The sequence below is a fragment of the Lepidochelys olivacea genome, assembly GCF_965140295.1.
Source record: "Lepidochelys olivacea isolate rLepOli2 genome assembly, chromosome: 1".
Classification (NCBI taxonomy): Eukaryota; Metazoa; Chordata; order Testudines; family Cheloniidae; genus Lepidochelys; species Lepidochelys olivacea.
Window position 1 is genome coordinate 101,099,563 of NC_140411.1, and position 23,741 is coordinate 101,123,303.

Sequence of the window (23,741 nt, forward strand, 5' to 3'; positions counted from 1 at the left end):
AGAGAATACAGTATTTCTCAATACAATGGGAGATCCTTTTGGAGGTGTTGCGAGCTGGGGACGCGGCCCTGGCAGCGCTCTGCGATGGTGAGGAAGAGCTGGGGTGCAGCATGGAAGGCGTGGGTGCTTTGGAGATAAAAGGTCGGTGCCCAACAGACATTAAGAAAGTGTAATGTGCGTGCCCTGGGAAAGGCGTGCGGTTTAGCGTAGAAGACCAGTAGGTGTATATACTGGTTGAGGTGGAACAGGGAGCCACCCTGGGTAGAAATTTGGGGTGAAGGCACAGGGAGACCTTGTCCTTGCAGAAGACAGTAAAGGGTGGGTCAGCCATCATGACCGCCAGCTCGCTAACTCATCGTGCTGAGGTAATCGCCACCAAAAGCATTACTTTCATGGAGAAATGGGTGAGAAAACAGGTCGTCAGGGCTCCAAATGGTGGCTCAGTGAGGGCGGAGAGGATGAGATTAAGGTCCCAAAAGGGGGAAGGCTTCCATTTGTATGGGAGAGTGTTGAGAAGGCTGCGAAGGAATCAGGCAATAGAGTCAGATGAGCGAAGATAGAAAGCCCATCCACAGAGGGAAGGCAGGCACTGAGTGCCACCAGGTGAATGCAGACAGAGGAGTGGGAGAGGCCAGACTGTCAAAGGTGAAAGAGGTAGTCCAGAAGGATGGGAATGGAGACGGAGTCCAGAGAGTAAAGGTGGCGATGTGCCCAGGTGCTGAAGCGTCACCATTTAGCTTGGTAGCAGGCTCTAGTTGACGGCCATCTGCTGTGAATGAGGATGTTGTGCACGGCGGCGAAGCACACCCTGTCTACAAGCAAGCCCCATCCAAATACCAGGCTGTGGAGTGGGGTGCTGCAGGTGGCCGTGCACCTGTGTGAAGAGATTCGTGAGGCAGGGAAGGGGGATGAAGAGGAAGCGAAGAGATGGAGGAGATTGGTGAACCAATATTGGTGAGGCCAGGAGGGAGCTATGAGAATTACTGCCATGTGATTTCACCACACCTTGCGTAGGACTTGCAGGAGAAGGAGAATGGGCGGGAAGGTATAAGTTGTCCCCAAATCTGAAATGGTTGTGGGTGAGGACAAAGTCACAAAGCTCAGCCACCAGGTGTGCCGTGGTCTCCTCAGGGATACTGTTCCTGACAGCTTGTAGTCCATCCTTGTGTGGAATATTGGTGTAAAGAGCTTTTACACCCATGGTGGCGAGGTTGGTGTTTTCAGGAAGATCACCAATGCATTGTAATTTCCTCAGGAAGTCGGTGGTGTCTCGAAGATAGCTAGGAGTGCTCGTAGCGTAGGGTCTGAGGAGAGAGTCCAAATAGCCAGATAATCCTGCTGTAAGAGTGCCAATGCCTGAGATGATGGGACATCCAGGATTTCCAGGTTTATAGAATACCCCTGGTCAGGGCTTGAATAGGGACTGTGAGTGGTTGGCTCACTACTGAAGCAATTTTTCCCTCTCTTGGTATTGACACCTCATCAGTTATTGGGAGTGGACCACATCCACCCTGACTGAATTGGCCTTGTCAACGCTGGTTCTCCACTTGTAAGGTAACTCCCTTCTCTTCATGTGCCAGTACATTTATGCCTATATCTGTAATTTTCACTCTATGCAGCTGAAGAAGTAGGTTTTTTACCCACAAAAGTTTATGCTCAAATAAATCTGCTAGTCTTTAATGTTCCACCGGACTCCTCGCTGTTTTTGTGGATACAGACAAACACGGCTACCGCTCTGATACTTGGCACCACCAGGTGAGGGAAGCCAGGATGGAGGCGGGGATCAGGATTGGCTTGCACAAGCGGTCCAACTGTAGGTTGCAGCCTTACCAGAGCCACAGCCGGAGGCAGCACATATGAGGGTGGGTACATGGTATGACTGAGGTGAAGACCGCCACATGGCCAAGAAGGGAGAGGAACTACCAGATGCGTGTACATGAACGGTGATGTAGTAGCATAATGAGCAGAGTGAGGGAAGTGAATTGGCCCAATGGGAGAAAGGCGCAAGCCATTACTGAGCCCCTATGAAGGTGAGTGTACAGGCAGAGTCGAGAACCAACTTGTCCTCATTGATGCAGATCCCCAGGCTAGTGAGAAGGACGCAGAGGATCTGGATAAGCGGCAAGGAGGCAGTTGAGAGACGGTGCAACAAGGTGCCAGTTGTCCAGCTAAGTGAATATGGAATGGCCTAGACGGCACATTTAGGCCACAATGACTGCAAAGACCTTTATGAAGACATGGAAAGGGTGGCAATCCCAAAAGGGAGGACCCAAAACTGATAGTGGAAGCAACCCAATGTGAAGCGGAGGAACTTACGATGAGTGGGGTGGATGTCTATATGAAAATACACATCTTCCATAACGAGAGCTGCAAGCCACGCTCCATGGGGAAGGGATGGGATAACAAGGGGGAGTGTGACCATCCAGAAGCAGAACTTGCATATGAATTTGTTCAATGACCGGAGATCCTGAATGGGGCGGTGGCCACTCCCCACCCTCCCCACTCCTCTGCGCGTACACACACACACACACACACACACACACCTTCTATTGGACAAGGAAATAAGAAAAGTAGAAACCACGGCCATGGTACCAGCACAGGATGTGTTCTATGGCACTCTTCTGGAGAAGGGTATCCACTTCCTCTCAGAGGAGACTGCACTGGGAAGGATCCCCAGGGTTCCATGGGGCGGGTGACAAGGAGGAAAGGAGAACTCTATCAGGTACCCCTGGTGAAAAACGTCCAGCACACAGCGTTCGGTGGCGATCTTTCCTCAGTGGTGGGAAAACAGGGCAAGACAGTCCCCAAAAACGATCTGAGGAGCCAGGGAAGGGGCTGAGAGGGGTTCGCAGATCTCGGGGAAAGAGTCCAAAAGACTGCATGGATGGATGCTGTTGGAAGGTGGAGGTGGCAGAGGCAGAATAGTGAGGTCGCTGTGTGTGCAGACAGTGGAGAGACAGCTCTTGCAGGCATTGAGGGTAGGGCTGGTCTCGGGACGAGGCGGCTCTGGTAGGTGCAGCAATGTCCTGGGGTTTGTTGTAGACGGGAGGAGGAGTAGTGCGAGTAGGGGCTGGCTGGTGATTTGGCAGCGGCAGTACACTGCAGTCTTGGTAAGAATACCAAGTGCGCCAGTAGGGCCAGGCATATGGGTCACTGGGCATCAACAGCCCCTCAGGGTTAATGGAACCATGCCTTGGGGGAAGGGCCATACGCTGGCAGGTAGGGCTGGTTCTGGGGGTCCAGGCTACAGGAGCGTGCAGGAGAGAATGGGGAGTCTGGCTCAGGAGACCACTCAGAACTGGAGGACGGGTCCGGCAGAGGCCAGGCCATCGGTGCTGCCAGCACAAGACAAAGCAGAACAGGGCAGTCCTGGAGCAGGAGAGGTTCAGCCACCGGCAATACCAGCGGTGAGAGATGATGCAGAGCAAGATGCTGCCAGAGAAGGAAAGACTCATCCGAAGGAGATGGAAGCCTCAAGGTGACTGGAGACCCAGAGCGCTGAGGGGAGCCCATGCATAGCAGCATGAGATTGGCCATAAGTATCACAGGGAACAAGCGTCCCAGCATGGGCGGGACTGGGCATGAAAGTCTGGATGGTCATGAAGGTGTTGACAGTGCCAGAGATGAAGGCGGCAAACTCGGTACCAATACTGGAGACAGTGCTGGCAGGTCTTGGACTTTTCTCTATATGAGATTTCTTAGGAGAAGGAGCAGCTGAGTCAACACGCAACTTCTCACCTGACCTGGCACCGCTTGGGATGGCAACACTGTATTTAGAGATGATCCCCGTCAGGGAGCCGCCCTTATGCCTGTGTGTTTCTTATGTGCATGGTGGGGTTTTGGCAGTTGTGTCAATACCGCTGGAAGGGCCCACGGAGGCACTCACCATCAGTGACAGGCATCACTCTGGCAGATCTGTCAGTGCCAGATCCGATTAAGTCTCCTCCACCAGGCCTTTGCGGAGGCGAAGTTCCCTAGCTTCCCGAGTTTGAGGTAGGAATGAGCAGCAGATGGAGAACTGGCACCAGCGTGGGCTTCACCAAGACAACAGAGAAAGCATTGGTGCTTGTCACTCACAGAGAAGGAGCACGAGCACATAGCATACCTTTTGAAGCCGGCTTGCCAGAGCATAGTCCCCAGGACGGGGGAGTGTCCCGCAAGGGGAAAAAAATCCAGCAGGGGAGATCTAAATGACTAAAAACTGTTAGACAACTATATACAACTAGAAAAACTATTTACAGAAGGAACGGACAAGAGCTCTCTTAGCAAGCTATGAGCACCGAGGAACAGGGGTTCTGATTCTAGCCATGCAGGAGAAGCGTTGACCCCCACAGACTCAAAGGACACATCACACGGCTGATGCATGTAACACGTGCCGGTCAACAGACACTACTACAAGCAGTTCCAGCTCTGGCACATGGCACGCATACACACCCACATTTGGAATCCACATAAAAAAGAAGATCTAAGTTATATATTGACCGGGCTAAGTGGGATTAGAAGGACCCTATATTTGTTGGAATTGGTTTATTGGGATTATAAGGACCCTATATTTGACAAAATTGGTTTTCAGTAACCACTCATCATAAAGTCTAGTGTCTGAGTGGTGAGCCAAGAGTTAGAATGCCTAAGGAGACTACATTTTTGGCTTCTTGTTAACCAGTGTGGTGAGACAAGTTCCCTTTTTGTTACTGGCTTGGTTATAATCTAATAATAGAGTAACCACCAGTTTGTGATGAGTCTGACCGATTTCTCAGGTGTCTGTCCTGAATTTGGTAGTCTTAGCAGTGACCTACTGAGGCATAGTGACCCCAAATGTAATTGTACCTTCAGAACTTCAAGATCCAGACCTTTATTACTTCTATTTTACAAGCTCAAATCAGTGTGGTACCTAGAAGTTAAGTTCTGGTCTTTTCTTGTCGTACCTTACTGTCAGTAATTAAGATTTTGCAATCCAAAATCTCAAGTGCCTTCAGTTACATCTACCCAATTGTACGGTCTTCAGAGATGCAGCACAAGTGTGACTGATGGCAGAATCTGCTTAATTAACAGTTATGTTAATATATCAGCCACAACAAAATTCACTTAACTTTCTCATAGCTGTGCTAGCTCTAAAAAGTTAACAGTAAAAACTTCATTTCTGTTATGAAAGTAAATAGATACAACCCCAGATAAACGGAGGCAGCAGCTCTTGTTGACTAACATGCTACCATTTTTTAAAAAGTCACTTTCTCGACAATGACCACAGTTTATGGCCAAATCCTATCCTATCCTGAGCTTTGCAGGTCACCAGGATATGAGTGAAGGAGAATAAAAATATATAAGTAGCTTTTTCTTCCCTCTTTACCAAGGATGGGGGAAGGATGCTGGGGTTCAGAGCCAGTACAAATACACAGCGCCTCCCTACAGATGACCCCTTCCCTCCTGCAAGATGCCCTAGAATATGCCACATTTCTGGATGTGTTCTTTTGGTCTGTTTTGTGCCAAGCACTGGGAGAGGAGGGGAAGAGACAGAGTGAAACAATTTGGGAGGCACTCAGAGGGGATCTTTGTAATGATTTCAGACTCCTCTCAGTGGTTTTTAATCAGAGGGAATGACCTGGGCCTTAGTTTGCAGGGCATTAACCTAAGAGACTAAAAACAACTGACTCATTTGGGTTAGATTATTTGTATGTTTATTTAAGTGGTTAAACTGCATATATTATATGGGCCTACAGTCCATTTACTGCACAATTCACTGATCAACGTTATATATGTACTAAAGGAATATTTCATCTCTATTCACAACATTTTTATACAGTAAATTGAAAAAACATTGCAGCATGGGCTCACCAAGGTTTTTCTCATTAATTCAACATAAGGTTAAAGCAGTTGAAATGTGCTCCTTACAAACTTCATAAATAAAGCAAACTTGGTTTTGATTATTTTAAGTTTGTTGGGTGTGCAACTCAACATTTTTAAAATTTGTGTTTTGGTTGCACCCCAAAGGCCATATTCAGGATTGGGGGTCCACTGTGGAAAGCACTGTACAAACACACAGAAGGATCCAGTCCTTGCTACAAAGAATATCTGATTTGAAACAAGTACTTTGTGCCCCTATACTACAAAGACTCGGGCATGTGTTTAACTTTACACGCTGAGTATTCCTATTAATTTCAATGGGACTACTCACAGTGCATTAAGTTAAACATACAAAGGCATCTTTGCAGGATTTGGGGCCTTAATAGATATGTTCTTTGAGTTATGGACTGTCTTTTCAGTATATGAGCATACAGTTCCTTTTGAACTGAGGCCATGTTCCCCAATTGGGCCTCTAGACAATACTGCAATACAAATACTAAAATACAAGAAGTGCATACAGCAAATTATTGTGGGCAACAAGGGAGATAGGACAAGATTAATGGTAATAAAACCGTGCATCTACACAGGGTCACTGTGCACAACCTCATGGTCCAAAATAATACGAAAGGTTTTTTTCCTCCAGCTGCCAAAACTGCTTTTTAACTGAGCTATTATTAATTGGTTGATTTCTTCCTGGCTTCTCAGCAAAAGTGAGTTTTGATGAGAGATTTCATGTTTTTGATATTTTACTGATCGTTTGGAGCAGAAATTAGTGGTCTTTAAATCCAAAGTGCCAAGACAAATTAACATGGATGAATGGCTTGTGCAATTTAATTGATTATGAGGTTGTATGAGTCAAAAGTGCAAATCTTAAACTGATGAATATATATTTTACTCCCAGTAGCAAGACAATAGTTAAAGTTGTGTCAGAATTTTCTATTTTACAGAGTCTGTACCTCTGTTTCACCTTCTTACAGGACCCTTTTTTGTAAACATGCCATGGGGAATTTCCAAATTTCAGCCACTAATTATTATTTATGTCATTGTCTCCATGTGTGTTTTGTCTGAAGGCTGTTTTCAGGAAATTTGGGGAAACTGGAACACCAGAAAAGCCTGATTTTGCCTCCCTCCCACACACACACTATGCACAATTACTGTCTTCTGCTGCTTCCTGAGCGGCAATACTGAGACGTCACAGATTATCAGTCACGCACTCACTCCAGTTCACTGGCATTCTGGGAAGTGTCACTAGGGCCCAGGTTGTCATGGCAACAGCTGACTGTGATAACTGATTTACATCAGACGACACTAACATTATTACAAAGAAAGGTCACAGTAGAACTGACATAAAAGCACATTGTGTTTTCAGAACCTCCCACTGTACTCCTTTAGTTTGTACTGTAGTAAATTACATGATTTCTTTTAAAAGGGTGATTGTTTGCTACTTTCCTCAAAAAGGGTTACATGAAAATAAGATAAAATTACAGCTCCTTTTCATATATATTATTTATATGCTTCTTACAAACTGGGGGCTATATCTTTAATATTTACATTAAAAAACCAGGAAATTATAAAAGTGAGTCCCTATTCAGTCTTGTTACATAATTTAAAATAAGTATTATTTAGAATTTGCAGTAAAAATCATATTTTGTTTATGAATATAGTTTACTTTCAAAACATTGGTCAGCATGACATAGTGGTAAAATAAGGAGCATCACAAAGACCGTGACGATAAAACATACACTGAAGACAAAAAATTTGCAAGTGCCTTATTAAACAGTACATATAGAAAATATTTTCAATTTAAAAACTAAGAACATTCACAAATAAATGTTGTTTAACATTAATTAAATTTGCTTTTATTAATAAACTAAACCATAAAAATCAGGAAATTAAAAGGTTACAAGAAACACTTGTTAAGAAATGCCAGAATGAATGTTGCCATGCAACTTTAATTCAGCCGCCTTGTGAGTATGCATTATGGTAATTTTTAAATACATTATCTTTTTTTAAATACACACAAGACCCCTGGTTCATTCAGCATACAGGATGGATCTACTCTGAGGATCAATTGGAACTTTGGAGTGAAGGAGTATGTTGTCTGTAGGACCCCTGGCCTTTTTTGCTGCAGAAGCTGGAAGGTTTGTAGTGAATGAGGCAGGAGACTGCAGAAAGAGAAAGGACAGCCTCATGGTTAGGGCAGTTAAATGCTGCTCTGGAGACTTGGATTTTATCCCAGCTTCTGCTATCGAGTTCTTATGTGATGCTGGGCAAATCACTTACACCAAACTTTTCATAGATAATCACTTCTGCGTGTAATTAAAAACTATATCAGAATGCATACACACAAGGTGGAAAATTAAGGTTGCATGGGCAACGTTCATTCTGGCATTTCCTAACTTCAGAGTGCTCATCTTTGCATATTTTTAATCCTTAACTTTGTATTTCCTAATTTATTATTTAGTTTATTGCTGAGAGCAACCTTAACTAAGTCTTTTGTTTGTGAGACAAGGTGGATGAGGTAATATCTTTTATTGGACCAACTTCTGTTGGTGAAAGAGACAAGCTTTCAAGCTTACACAGGGCTCTTCTTCAGGTCCGGGAAAAGTATTCAGAGTGTCACAGCTAAATACAAGGTGGAACACACTGTTAAATATACGGGGTTAACACATGTTGCAAGAGACCACTCAAAGTGAAGTGGGCTGTTAACATCTCTGCAGTCATAGATTAAAGGTGGACTAATGGGTTGCAGACCGTTACAATGAGCCATAAAATCCAGTGTCTTTACTGAGTTTATGATTTTTAGTGTCTATAAAAGTTTTTTCCCCCCTTATGCTAGTATAACTTATAAAAAGAGTACAGGCTCACAACCTTAGGTGCAACAGGGAAATGGGGACATAAAGGCAGTAAGAATATGAGAGTACCCTCTGGACAAAAGTGCGTAAGCACTCCACAAGGAACTCCTATCCACAAGGCTCCTGAACTACAGAGATGAGACCCTGGGACAGGATTTCAAGGGAAGATACTTTAGAATGGGCAAAAGTAGAGGCTCCTCAGTCATTCACAAAACACACAGTGAGGACTTTTGTTGGAAAAGTTCAGGCGGGAGAAGAGGCAGAGGAGAATAATTTGCTGCAGGTCAAATTTCAGCTTAGTTTGATTTTATGTTGGTTTCTAATGGTCAAAAACTTTATAATGGTAAATACTAACAAACTTGACTAAAGCAGGAAGAAAAACTCTGCTCTCATATTTATGAGCTATTTCTGTCCTTTGGAATTTGAAGATTAGGATGCTGAGATTTAAAAAAAAAAAAAAAAAAACTAACTGGGGGGGCAGGACAATGCACTCAGATTTCAGTTTAAGTCACTGGAGCCAAAGAGTGAGGAATGACAGAGTTTGGTTGAGAGGGAGGACTGACTGACAATACTGTCACTTGGTGGGCAACCTTTCCTTCCCTATATTGTGTCTGCTCTTTGCCACTTCCCTCTGCACAACATACATTCATAGTGAAAAATTCAAGCCCATCTGTTCCTAGTGGACCCATGTGCCTCGTCCCCGCCAGCTGCTTCCTACCGAGTCTTAGTGCTCCACCATGCTATGAATGATGGAATATTCTAGACTGCACCCCGTCATCTATATCACAGTACCATAAGGAGAATCAGCGAAAGGGACTTCTTGTTTATGGGGACAGTATGTGCTTCAGGCCCAGCACTGGCACAACTGAGCTAGCATTTAACATCATCTCAGTCAGGGGTGACAAAGATATAGGGAAGGGCAGGGAAAGAGTGAATAAGAGGTACATGGCAGATAGACTTCTGGTCACGATGCCCTTTTATTGCTCTTTTCTGTGTTCTATTTAAATTTGAACCAAACTACAGTTTCAGTGGGTTTAGCCAGGACTAACTTTCTAAACCAAGATAATATCGGTAAAATCACATCATCTTATCAACTTGATGCATAAGTAATTGTGTTACAAATACAAGGCTTTTACAGCCAAGTTTACATTATCGATTTATTCAAATATTTTTGTGCTATTTAGAAAATAATTTTGGGTGGAACTTTTTAAGCCTCTATACAAGTTTATGCAAGGAAGAAAAGAAATACATATACAAAATAATTTATAGATGTATTCTTTCCACAAAGGTTACTATGTCCAGATTCAGGAATTAATGCTAAGAGCCGAAAAACCCAGTTGTCTCCAGGTCTGCTCTAACAAAACAGATACATACTGTACTATAAACATATAACACAACTCCATGAAACCAATCCTCTGGCTCTTGCTACGAGCAAAACTTTTGGGCCAAAGAGTTGTATCTTTTGCTTCAAACATTTATTTTTAAAAAGTAAAAAGGTCAAGTGAAAACATCTGGAAGGGTGGCTGTGAATATGATGCCACTCCCACAACTAAAATCCCACACAAGAAGCTATGCAAAATATTTTACAGCCCATGTAACTACACAAAATGTAACAGAACTTAATTTTATGCTTTCATTAATTCATCATGCTTTCTTCATTTATTTGTCTTGCTACTTGCCTCCATGTGTTTCTTATAAACACACAACATAAATCAGTGACTTTGTCCATTTTCAGAAACAACCACTTTGAAATTTAAAACACAACCTACAAAATCCAACTACTTTTCTTCCTAACATGTAGCGCACCTGCCTGTTTATGTGACTATTTAAAAAGCATGCAGTATGTGTTTAATTATATCCCACGATAATTATGTAGATTTTGAAAAATTCTGGTCTAATAAATTCATCATCTACAAGCACAATATATAAAAAACAGCCAGTACAATTATATTTACCTGAACCACCCCCATACAAGAATCCAAAAATATTGATCCTTTTGGCTCTTTAGATATTTTCTCATCTTTGTAGAAATTGAGATTATATGATCCATCACCAAGTTGGATTAAGTGGAAAAATCTTCTCTTAAATGACTAGTTTAAAAAAAAAAAAAGCATTGTTAACAGCAGTACTATTAATTCCATATTTCAAAATCCATACAGTAACTCCCTCACTTAACATCCTAGCTATGTTCTAGAAAAATACAACTTTAAGCAAAACGATGTTAAGCAAATCCAATTTCCCCATAAGAATTAATGTAAATAGGTGGGGTGGCTAGGTTCCAGGGAAATTTTTTTCACCAGACAAAAGACATTATATATACATATACAGTATAAGTTTTAAATAATTTTAAACAATGTAATACTGTACTCACCAATAATGATTATGAAGCTTGGTTGAGGCAGGGGTATAGTGGGGGAGCAAAGTGGGGGCTTGCTCCATTCCACCCACCCGGAATGCCAACTGGGAAGCAGGGTCACTGCCTGCTCCCCAGCAGGAGCCCCAGGCAGACGGAACAGGGCACGCCCCCACACCACCACCACCCTCCCTGACAGGAGCCCCGGACAGGTAGAATGGGGAAAGCTCCTGCGCCCCAACGCAGAAGCCCTGGGCGGGCGGAATGGGGCAAGCCCCACACCCCTATCCCGCTCCCTGGCAGGAGCACCGGGCAGAATAGGGCAAGCCCTTGAGCCCCCAATCCACTCCTCGGCTGGAACACTTCATGGGCAGAGCAGGACAAGCCCCCACGTCCTGACCCAGTCCCTGCCAGGAGCACCAGGCGGGCGGAGGAGCTGGAGCTAAAGAACATTGTAAGGCAGGGGTCAGCAACCTTTGGCACACAGCCCATCAGGATAATCCGCTGGCGGGCCGCGAGACATTTTGTTTATGTTGACTGTCCGCAGGCACAGCCCCTCCCCCAGCTCCCACTGGCCGTAGTTCACCATTCCCCGCCAATGGAAGCTGCGGGAAGTGGGGGGGGGGGCCCGCAGGGACATGCTGGCCGCTGCTGCCCACAGCTCCCATTGGCTGGGAACAGTGAACTGCGGCCACTGGGAGCTGACAGTCAACGTAAACAAAAAGTCTTGCAGCCCCCAGGGGATTACCCTGATGGGCTGCATGCCGAAGGTTGCTGACCCCTGTTATATGGGAACATTGCAGGACTTTAAAGGAGTATGTTCTCTAATAGGTCAGCGTCCTAATAGCGAAACAATGTTAACTGGGAGGACATAAGTGGGGAGTTATTGTACTTGCTTTAATAATGTAATACGCCATCAGTGCACACAGCTTAAAAACAGAACTTTTTTCTGTTTAACCTAATACACACACACACACAAATAAAATTACATCCATTTAATTTTCCAACGGGGAAAGTTTCATTATACTGATAAAACAGGGATGGGAGTGAGCAATTTATGAATCATATCATGATATTGGCTGTAAGTTTAAAGTCAGCCCCACCACTTAAAAACTAAACATGTATAAAACATACATTATACAAATAATAATATGAATGGCAATGGATTTTAAGGTTATACTCTGAAGTTACTATAGAAAGTGCATCATAGAGTTCCACGTGGGCACCAATGATACTGCCAAGAATGACCTTGAGCGGATCACTGCGGACTATGTGGCTCTAGGAAGAAGGATAAAGGAGTTGGAGGCGCAAGTGGTGTTCTCGTCCATCCTCCCCGTGGAAGGAAAAGGCCTAGGTAGGGAGCGTCGAATCGTGGAAGTCAACGAATGGCTACGCAGGTGGTGTCGGAGAGAAGGCTTTGGTTTCTTTGACCATGGGATGGTGTTCCATGAAGGAGGAGTGCTGGGCAGAGACGGGCTCCATCTTACGAAGAGAGGGAAGAGCATCTTTGCCAGCAGGCTGGCTAACCTAGTGAGGAGGACTTTAAACTAGGTTCACCGGGGGAAGGAGACCAAAGCCCTGAGGTAAGTGGGAAAGCGGGATACCAGGAGGAAGCACAGGCAGGAATGTCTGTGAGGGGAGGGCTCCTGCCTCATACTGGCAATGAGGGGCGATCAACAGGTTATCTCAAGTGCTTATATACAAATGCACAAAGCCTTGGAAACAAGCAGGGAGAACTGGAGGTCCTGGTGATGTCAAGGAACTATGACGTGATCGGAATAACAGAGACTTGGTGGGATAACTCACATGACTGGAGTACTGTCATGGATGGTTATAAACTGTTCAGGAAGGACAGGCAGGGCAGAAAAGGTGGGGGAGTAGCACTGTATGTAAGGGAGCAGTATGACTGCTCAGAGCTCCGGTACGAAACTGCAGAAAAACCTGAGTGTCTCTGGATTAAGTTTAGAAGTGTGTGCAACAAGAGTGATGTAGTGGTGGGAGTCTGCTATAGACCACCGGACCAGGGGGATGAGGTGGATGAGGCTTTCTTCCGGCAGCTCACGGAAGCTACTAGATCGCATGCCCTGATTCTCATGGGTGACTTTAATTTTCCTGATATCTGCTGGGAGAGCAATACAGCGGTGCATAGACAATCCAGGAAGTTTTTGGAAAGCGTAGGGGACAATTTCCTGGCGCAAGTGCTAGAGGAGCCAACTAGGGGGGGCGCTTTTCTTGACCTGCTGCTCACAAACCGGGTAGAATTAGTGGGGGAAGCAAAAGTGGATGGGAATCTGGGAGGCAGTGACCATGAGTTGGTTGAGTTCAGGATCCTGACGCAGGGAAGAAAGGTAAGCAGCAGGATACGGACCCTGGACTTCAGGAAAGCAGACTTCGACTCCCTCAGGGAACGGATGGCCAGGATCCCCTGGGGGACTAACTTGAAGGGGAAAGGAGTCCAGGAGAGCTGGCTGTATTTCAAGGAATCCCTGTTGAGGTTACAGGGACAAACCATCCCGATGAGTCGAAAGAATAGTAAATATGGCAGGCGACCAGCTTGGCTTAATGGTGAAATCCTAGCGGATCTTAAACATAAAAAAGAAGCTTACAAGAAGTGGAAGGTTGGACATATGACCAGGGAAGAGTATAAAAATATTGCTCGGGCATGTAGGAATGTTATCAGGAGGGCCAAATCGCACCTGGAGCTGCAGCTAGCCAGAGATGTCAAGAGTAACAAGAAGGGTTTCTTCAGGTATGTTGGCAACAAGAAGAAAGCCAAGGAATGTGTGGGCCCCTTACTGAATGAGAGAGGCAACCTAGTGACAGAGGATGTGGAAAAAGCTAATGTACTCAATGCTTTTTTTGCCTCTGTTTTCACTAACAAGGTCAGCTCCCAGACTGCTGCGCTGGGCATCACAAAATGCGGAAGAGATGGCCAGCCCTCTGTGGAGATAGAGGCGGTTAGGGACTATTTAGAAAAGCTGGACGTGCACAAGTCCATGGGGCCGGACGAGTTGCATCCAAGAGTGCTGAAGGAATTGGCGGCTGTGATTGTAGAGCCACTGGCCATTATCTTTGAAAACTCGTGGCGAACCGGGGAAGTCCCGGATGACTGGAAAAAGGCTAATGTAGTGCCAATCTTTAAAAAAGGGAGGAAGGAGGATCCTGGGAACTACAGGCCAGTCAGCCTCACCTCAGTCCCTGGAAAAATCATGGAGCAGGTCCTCAAAGAATCAATCCTGAAGCACTTGCATGAGAGGAAAGTGATCAGGAACAGCCAGCATGGATTCACCAAGGGAAGGTCATGCCTGACTAATCTAATCGCCTTTTATGATGAGATTACTGGTTCTGTGGATGAAGGGAAAGCAGTGGATGTATTGTTTCTTGACTTTAGCAAAGCTTTTGACACGGTCTCCCATAGTATTCTTGTCAGCAAGTTAAGGAAGTATGGGCTGGATGAATGCACTATAAGGTGGGTAGAAAGCTGGCTAGATTGTCGGGCTCAACGGGTAGTGATCAATGGCTCCATGTCTAGTTGGCAGCCGGTATCAAGTGGAGTGCCCCAAGGGTCGGTCCTGGGGCCGGTTTTATTCAATATCTTCATAAATGATCTGGAGGATGGTGTGGATTGCACTCTCAGCAAATTTGCGGATGATACTAAACTGGGAGGAGTGGTAGATACGCTGGAGGGGAGGGATAGGATACAGAAGGACCTGGACCAATTGGAAGATTGGGCCAAAAGGCATCTGATGAGGTTCAATAAGGATAAGTGCAGGGTCCTGCACTTAGGACGGAAGAACCCAATGCACAGCTACAGACTAGGGACCGAATGGCTAGGCACCAGTTCTGCGGAAAAGGACCTAGGGGTGACAGTGGACGAGAAGCTGGATATGAGTCAGCAGTGTGCCCTTGTTGCCAAGAAGGCCAATGGCATTTTGGGATGTATAAGTAGGGGCATAGCGAGCAGATCGAGGGACGTGATCGTTCCCCTCTATTCGACATTGGTGAGGCCTCATCTGGAGTACTGTGTCCAGTTTTGGGCCCCACACTTCAAGAAGGATGTGGATAAATTGGAGAGAGTCCAGCGAAGGGCAACAAAAATGATTAGGGGACTGGAACACATGAGTTATGAGGAGAGGCTGAGGGAGCTGGGATTGTTTAGCCTGCAGAAGAGAAGAATGAGGGGGGATTTGATAGCTGCTTTCAACTACCTGAAAGGGGGTTCCAAAGAGGATGGCTCTAGACTGTTCTCAATGGTAGCAGATGACAGAACGAGGAGTAATGGTCTCAAGTTGCAGTGGGGGAGGTTTAGATTGGATATTAGGAAAAACTTTTTCACTAAGAGGGTGGTGAAACACTGGAATGCGTTACCTAGGGAGGTGGTAGAATCTCCTTCCTTAGAGGTTTTTAAGGTCAGGCTTGACAAAGCCCTGGCTGGGATGATTTAACTGGGAATTGGTCCTGCTTTGAGCAGGGCGTTGGACTAGATGACCTTCTGGGGTCCCTTCCAACCCTGATATTCTATGATTCTATGTTTCTCTCAATGGAACTGTAAAATGCGCAAATTTTGTATAAATGAAATGTTTCACAAATTATGTTAGCTGCCAGTCCTGCATGGGATCAGAAAGTCAAGTTGATTATCCATTTCTCTCAATTACGCCAGTAAGATTTTATAACCAGATCTTAGTTAACTCTCCATATATCTGTATGGCGGTACTGTGGTCCTAATAAAAGCAATTAGAAATTATCTAATGTTAAAAATAAAGCAAGCAAAACAGACTCAACATACAAAAGGGAGGTGATCAGAATAAGAAGGTTCCATATTACATGGTCACTTTTCTGATCACAATTACACCTTTCAGTACAGTTCTAATCTGAAAGTGACTGTAAAAACAACACCTACTTTCTTAAGAGACCTGGTCTGAGAGTGTGTGTCTTCAGGAGTCTTCTCTGTTTAATTTTATATTTTGCTACTATAAGGTAAGCAGAAGCTTCTCCTTCTTAACCCTATGTTCTTTTTAACAAAAGCAAAGTATACATATCTACTTTTCAGAGAAGAATCACACTGAAATATTAAATATCTATAAACAGTCATCTTTTAGTGTGGCACAGTAAACTTACCCTCATAGTTACACTGATTGCACTATTCATATTGCCTTTGTACAGCCATCCTTGTTTGGTTATCCCACCCTTCTGAGATCCTAGAGATGCTGCATCCTAAAACAAAATTGCACAAACTGAAACTGCTTTCCATCAACAATTGTTGTGATAGATTATTGTAACATTTTATGAACTTTCATATACTTTTTACAATTGAACTTACAATTAGGTAGTCGAATTATCATAACAATCTTCAAAACTCTATTTTAGGATTTTATACTGTTGCTCATTACCATTGTATCTAAGCACCTTTCACATAAAATCCGTTAGCAACAGTTAAGTCCTCACTGCATTTCATGAATCCTCTGTTTTCCATTTTCAGGGTATAGAACAAGGGTGGGCAAACTACAGCCTGTGGGCCAGATCTGGCCTCTCAGGCTTTGGATCCGGTCTGTGGGATTGCCACCCTGTGGCGCTGCGGCCTGACGCTGCTCCCAGAAGTGGCTGGCACCACATCCCTGCAGCTCCGTCCGCTGCCCTCGCCTCCAGGCACTGCCCCCCACACCTCCCATTGACCAGGAACGGGGAACCGCAGCCAATGAGAGATTCAGGGGAGGTACCCATAGGCAAGGGCAGTGCATGGAGCCCTCTACCCCTCCCCCCCTGGAATTGGTGCCAGCCACTTTCAGCAGTGGTGCGGCCTGGCCCCGGTGTGTGCCGCTGCCACCCCGGGGGCCAGTCCAGGTAAGCGGCACTGGGCCGAAGCCCAAACCCCTCCTGCACCCCTCACCCCAACCCCCTGCTGCACTCTGCACCCCCTCCCGGACTCCACACCCCTCTCCGCACCCCTGGCCTGAGCCCCCTCCTGCACCCCAACCCCCTTCCCTGAGCCCCCTCATGTACCCCACACCCCTCCTCTGCCCCAACTCCTTGCTCTGAGTCCCCTCCTGCACCCCAACCCCCTGTCCCAGCCCTGCATGCAATTTCCCCACCCAGATGTGGCCCTTGGGACAAAAAGTTTGCCCACCCCTATATAGAAAGTCTGCTTGGGTAGGGATTTTTTTTTAATTTTAGTTTCAGGTCCAATTTTGTTGTTGTTTTGGGAGGAGGGAGTGTATGTCAGTGTTGTGAATGTCATTCTTGTTATGGTGGAAAGGTTTTGTCAAAGAGGAAGAAGGTTTTGCAGCATTTCCTAAATATGGTCAAACCACGGACTCATTTACTTCCTCTGGAAATTCATGTCATAGGTGGATCCCCTCCACCAAGAACGATTTGTCCCCAGGTTTCACACACTTTGGAACAATGCATATCAAAGTCCAGGACAGAGGAGCATAGGATTTAAGGATTCATTGATGAAAATACAGTTGTAAATGTAAATAGGTCTTGATCCATTAATTGCTTGGAAGATTATGCCCAGGACTTAAACGAATACCAGAAGAAGACTTGAAGCCTGTGGAGCCACAGGAGCATGAGCCTGATTTGTTTTCACAGTAGCCCAAACCAGGGAGGATGTATGTGAGAATGCCTAGCAAATTCTTCAGATATACAAAGCTTTAGAGACTGCAAACTTGAGTGTCCCAGATTATGTCAATTGTCCCGGTGTAACATGAGAGATGAGGTACTTCAGATAAACAGAACCCAAGCTATCAAGGGCTTTTGGGTTTAAAACCAAACCTTTAATTGCACCCAAAAATTAATTTTAAAACAGAACATTCTAAGGAGCACAAATGTAACAAGCCCCATACAAGAAGCACTGTTAAATAAGTCACTACTAGCTGAAGCTTGAGTGGTCTTCAAGCGTAGCACCACATGTCAAGCTGAGGTAACCATTCTGTTAGGACAAAAGAATGAATGAATGAGGACTAGAAGGGGTAGTTTCAGCCCTCTAGAGAAGCACAGAGAGGAGGGAAATAGTCTCTAACACATGTGGATATCAAGAAGTAACAAACCAGTTATCAAGTGGGCATGGGATGGAAGTTTGTATATCTACAGGGGACTGTTTCAAATTAACATTGTTTAGTACCACAGACTAAAACAGAAGAACAACAATTCTTTTAAAAGCTCCATTAATGTGCATATTCATTCTGGCTAGCAGCACCCTATACATGTGTGCTAGGAGCCAGAAAAATGTGCAGAGGGCTGCACAATTAAATCTTAAATCTATATATTCATAAATGCCAGTCAACATGGTTTTAGGGTGGTGGCAGTCCAGCAGTCCCCCACAGGACTACTATTATTTCTGAGTAGGCCTCAATTCTTTCCTTGTCTCACTAAGGAGCTTGCTTGCTCCTGGTCAGGCCCCTAGTCCCAGTCACCCCTAGCCTGTTGGGCCATAGGAGACCTACCATCAAATGTTAACATTCACTAGCCCGACTCAAAATCTCGCAAATCCCTGCCCACTGCTTTGAAAAGTACTCTGGTATCTCAGCACTAGTATGTTATAAATACCTCAGTAAGTCATCTGAGGAACACTGTTTCCAACTACAAGCTCCCTCTTTTCTCTGGCACAAATTAAAAGAGAAGGGGTATCTAAGGGCTTGCCTACATTTGAAAGGATACAGCAGTGTAGCTGCATCATTGTAGCACAGTGGTTCTCAAACTTTTGTACTGTTGACCCCTTTCATGTAGCAAGCCTCTGAGTGTGACTCCCCCTTCTAAATTAAAAACACTTTAAAATATTTAACACATTATAAATGCTGGAGGCAAAGCAGGGTTTGGAGTGGAGGCTGACAGCTCACGACCCCCCATGTAATAACCTCACGACCCCCGGAGAAGTCCTGACTCCCAGTTTGAGAACCCCTGCTGTAGCACTTCAGGGTAGATACTACCTATGCCAGCCGGAGGGATTCTCCCATCAGCAGAGGTAATCCACCTCCCCGAGATTCAGAATTTTTCCATCAACCTAGCACTGTCTACACCAGGGGTTAGGTCAGTTTAACTATGGCACTCAGGGGTGTGGATTTTTCACACCCTCAGCAACATAGCTGGGTTGACCTAACTTTTCAGTGCAGACCAGGCCTAAATTCTGACTTAACACAACTTTGTTTTTCTAGTTCCAGGCCTCTGTTGACCTGAGTTTGCCAATTCTGCTGAACTGTGTAATGTTTTTGTGGTAGAAACTGAATTAGTGTGTGTTCACCTATTCCACCACTTGAAAATAAGAAAGTTTGAACTCAAGTCTCCCGAGGTGAAAAGCTAATGCACTTTTATACTGCTCCATCTGTTAATTCAAAGGAAGGCACAGTCCCTGGCCAACAGCACAGTGCTTTTGCATTGAAAATTCGCTTCCTGTTTCCTACAGATTATAGGCTCATTTCCCCGTTCGCATTGTTGTTGCATGCTAGGTTTATGTTTTCAATGATTTTTCCACAATAAGATCCAAACCCTACTTCTGAACAGATTATTGTTCAAACAATCACCTACACCCTAGCTTCATTCCTCACTCTCAGGCTGATTTTAAAATTCACCTACATCAAACAGCATTTGCTATCTGCTGACCCAATAGCTTGAATTATCCAAATCCTTTTATTAGTACATGTGCATTTCTTTTCAATTTGATATCACTGTTCCTTATTTGCTCTTCATTAATTTTTTCCATTATCTGCAAACTTAATAACTTTGTTTTCTACATGCTGTGTGTCTAAAAATCATTTTACAAAGGAACTTTTTTTACCCACAAAAACACCTATCTTACAGTCCAAAAGAAGAAAAACCTTTTGCTCTATTTGGTCAGTTTTATCCATGAAGTTGTGTATTGTTTGGCACTTTTTTAAGTGTCCAATGAAATCATTTTTTCTGGATTTCTTTTCCTATTATTATTGTTTGCAGAGGCATTTATGTATAAACAGACATCTTCTAGAGCGATTGCCATTCAAAATTTTATTACACTGCAGTATTTGAGTTGTGGTATTTTTCCTACACCTGTTTAACTTTATTCGGAAATACTGTAACTATTGTAGCAAAGTTGATTTTTTCTTATTCACACTCAGGCTCCTTTGCCACCTGATTCATTTAATGGTATCTAAACAGCTTTTGTGGTGATGAACTGTGATATCAGAAATGCTAGACTTCAGAAATAATAATATTTAGGTCTTATCTCACCTCAAAGAACTCTAGAAATATTATTCCCATTTTACAGATGGGGAAACTTGGGCACAGACAAGTGAAGTGACTTGCTCTAGGTCACCAAGCACATCAGTCCCAAAGCAGGAATGGAACTCAAATCTTCTGACTTCTCATTCAGTGTCCTATCGACCGAACCACTAGGCTTGGATTATTGCACCACTGAGTCAATCAAGGACTAGTTCTATTTTACACACAATTAATTAATGATTATGAGTATTTTGAAGATTAAAAAGCACTATGTAAGTCATGAGCATTACTATCAGCAGTACTTATCTGATAAGAAATACAAAATTGAGTTAGCTTACTTGAAGGCTTTCGCAGTGCTAGAAGGGAGTTGAAATATTTATGAGATAAGAAGGCACCAGCCTCAACATTCAATCCCTTTGTTCTAAAATATAGCACGATAAAAACTATGTAATGTATACCGTCAACAGAAAGAGGTTTTTTGCTGAAAAACATATTTTGAAGTTCGAAACCTTCTTTAAACCAGTTGGCACTACTGAAATCACTGTTCTCAGGAAGCAGAGGATTGGAAGGAAAATAATTAAAAAGGTTTCAGCCATTTTTGATTAGTTCCTGCTTTCTCTAACATTCTCAGAACCGGTCTACATACAGACTTACACCAAAGTAACTAAATATTTTTAATGTTTTCTTTTTTGGTTATTCAGGTGCAAGTGTGTGTGTGTGTACACGTATGTACACGGACTTTCTTATTTTGGAATAAAACTGTTCTAATCCCACTTTGCTTCAGTTGTAAGTTACACTGAAAGGGAACATTTATTTCAAAACAAGTGTCCACACAGACTTGCATGAAAGCAAATTTTGTTATTTTGGTGCAAGTGTGTGTGTAAACCAGTCCTCACCAATTATAATCCCCTCACCTCCAACACAAACCCATTCTCTCAATCAGAATTTCTCCTCCATGCATATGACAGACATTGGGAACACAAGACTGGTTAAAAACCAGCATCCAGTGCACTTATATATTTCCCACTTTCAAACCTTTTTTAAAGTCTAAAATGACTATCTAATTAAACCTCTATTTTTACTTGATATAAACATTTAAAAGACTATTTCTAATGAAATAATCTTACAGAATAGAAAGAAATAGATTATTATCTGCTCACCTCATCTTTATCTGCTTCTTCATCAACTTCATATACATGAACTGGAAGTTTCTCTGATTTGGTCCCTTTGCTAAAGAAAGAAAACTTAATACTCAGATATTTTGTGATCACTTATATGATCATTCAGTAGCCAACCTTTTACAATTATTCTGAAAGGAAAATATAAATCTCACTATTAATAGGCATTAATATGTGTTCCTTGGTGGAACAGAATTCACCTAAGCCATTTTCCACAGTTGCATCTTCTGCCCAGGCTTCTTATTGGCTTGAGGAGAGCTACCTTAGACTGAGTAAGTGCTCTCCTGCTGCTGCACCATAATTTTCCCTTCTATTCCCCTCTGGACTGGGAACAGGATTTAGGACAAGCAGTCAAATCCTTAACTTTGAGATACTGTATTTGCATTTAATTTCTGAACGTATGTTATACTGATTAATCATTGGGTTTTTAGTTTGGGTCAATCAAGAACCACATTTGAGTCTCCACAAGTTCCACTATGTTGTGTTGCAACTTTGAGGGCAGTCATAGTCTTTAGTGGGTGGAGGTAGAGTATATTTAGTCATTTGTTAGGGTCAGGACTGCAGGTGGGGAGGAGCATATTGTGACAGATATCACGCAGTACTTTTAGGGACCATATTGTATTAAGTTTATGAATGTTTATGTACCATTGTGGGCCAGGGACTGTATACAACTCAATAAGGGGAGGGTTACTACAGCTCCTCAGGTAAAATCAGTGGGGGGTGATTACTACAGTCCCCAAGATTGTGAAGAGCGCTAGGGAAGTACCAGTCCCCAGGGTGATTTGCATATACTGGTTTAAAGCAATGCCAGAGGAGAGGCAAGAGACAGAGTGAACTTCAGTTATAAAGACTGAGTTTAAACAGACTCAGATTTAGGCAGACTGGCTTTTGGGTGCATCACAATGAAGGGTCCGGGAGTAACTGCTGCCAAAAACTCCAGTCTGGAGAGAAAGGACACAGGTCCTTGCCCAGAGAGGGGTGAAGACTAAAGGCTTGAAACCTGAACAGCATTCCGAGAACAATGGGGGGGGGGGGTATCAAAGGTGCAGTTACCCCCAAACTGGCACATATTTTCCAGAATAGTGAGATTCCATGTATAACTGGGACTAAGACTGCTGGAGACTGCCTAAGTCTGTTTTAGTGACAGCTCGAACCCTCTCTGAGGCCGTAGAACAGTTTGGTCCAAACCACATGTCCAAGGTTTGGTGGGTCGCATGGTTTCTCTAGCTGGGCAGAAGTTTTGACCTGGGGATCTGCCAATCAGGAGAACAGAAGGATGGCCAGGCCAAGCAGCTCCAGTCACCCTTTGCTGCCAAGATTCAATTCATTCTCATTTTTCATTTATTTATTTAATAAAAAAAGAATATAATGTTGTAGCCATTGCACCATAAATTATCCTGGGTTTGAGTTGCCTTTTGGGAATCCCCAAGGGAACCAGGCAAGAAACATTCACCAATTTTCATACAGAAGCATTTAATTTATTCATCCTTTTTAAATTATCTGTCATTTGACAATTCAGTTTGTTACAGTAAAAATAAAAGTCCTGAACACAGATTTAAAAGGTTGGAGGCCTTCAAACAGAAATTATTAATCAACATTAGAGATTAAAAAGACCAAATATTGTGAAGGTGATTATACTGATCACATTTAATTAACCTGAGATCAAATATTTGGAAATGTAATTAAAACAACATCTCAAAAAAGACAATGCTAGAAGGAAAAGTTACGGGAAGAGAACTAATAAAAGGCAGCAGAAAAGCTACCTAGGTACATGAAGGAGTGGCTGAAGCCATACGAGTAGGAAAAAAACCATGATGAATAAAGTGAATTTGCAGGACAAACAGGACCTAGAGTTGGGGAGGAGAAGGATAATTCAGATACAATATCATTTGTCCAAAGGCATTAATGTTCAAATTATTTCCTAAATTAAAAAAGGACACAGAATTCCTAGCTCAATTCTGAATTAAGCTCTTTTCTTCTTAAAAAAATTACATAAAAAAAAGGTTAACCCTCGCATTTGCAAAGAAAACATTCAAGCCAATGTAGTACTTAGTGAAACACTTAGTAGACCCTTCTTACTAACAAATCAAAAAGCATCTGCTAGCAAACTGAATCCCTTTATTCACCACAACATGTTAACTCTAAGGTCTAAGAGCAAAATTTTAACTGTAAAAATATTCAGCAATTTCACTGATAATTTTAGAGGGAACATTCAGCTTACATGCTTTTGCCCTGTTTTCATCTGCAGCAATAAATAGTAGGACAGAATTGGGATAGGGAAAAGGTGGCAGTTGGTTGATGTCAAGGGTTGCAGAGGTAGAAGAA

At 43.6% G+C, this 23,741-nt stretch overlaps 1 protein-coding gene across 10 annotated transcripts in view; it reads right to left on the reverse strand.

Annotated features, from left to right (window-relative positions):
- The window catches only part of DOCK9 (dedicator of cytokinesis 9), a 335,677-nt gene that overhangs the window by 189,239 nt on the left and 122,697 nt on the right, over positions 1 to 23,741 (reverse strand). For all 10 annotated transcript variants that reach the window (XM_084627447.1, XM_084627439.1, XM_084627444.1 and 7 more), the window contains exons 5-7: positions 21,399 to 21,468; positions 16,168 to 16,263; positions 10,652 to 10,786 (exon numbers count right to left, since the gene is read on the reverse strand). In XM_084627447.1, the coding sequence (XP_084483573.1) occupies positions 10,652 to 10,786; positions 16,168 to 16,263; positions 21,399 to 21,468 (301 nt within the window). The remainder of the gene's footprint in view (positions 1 to 10,651; positions 10,787 to 16,167; positions 16,264 to 21,398; positions 21,469 to 23,741) is intronic.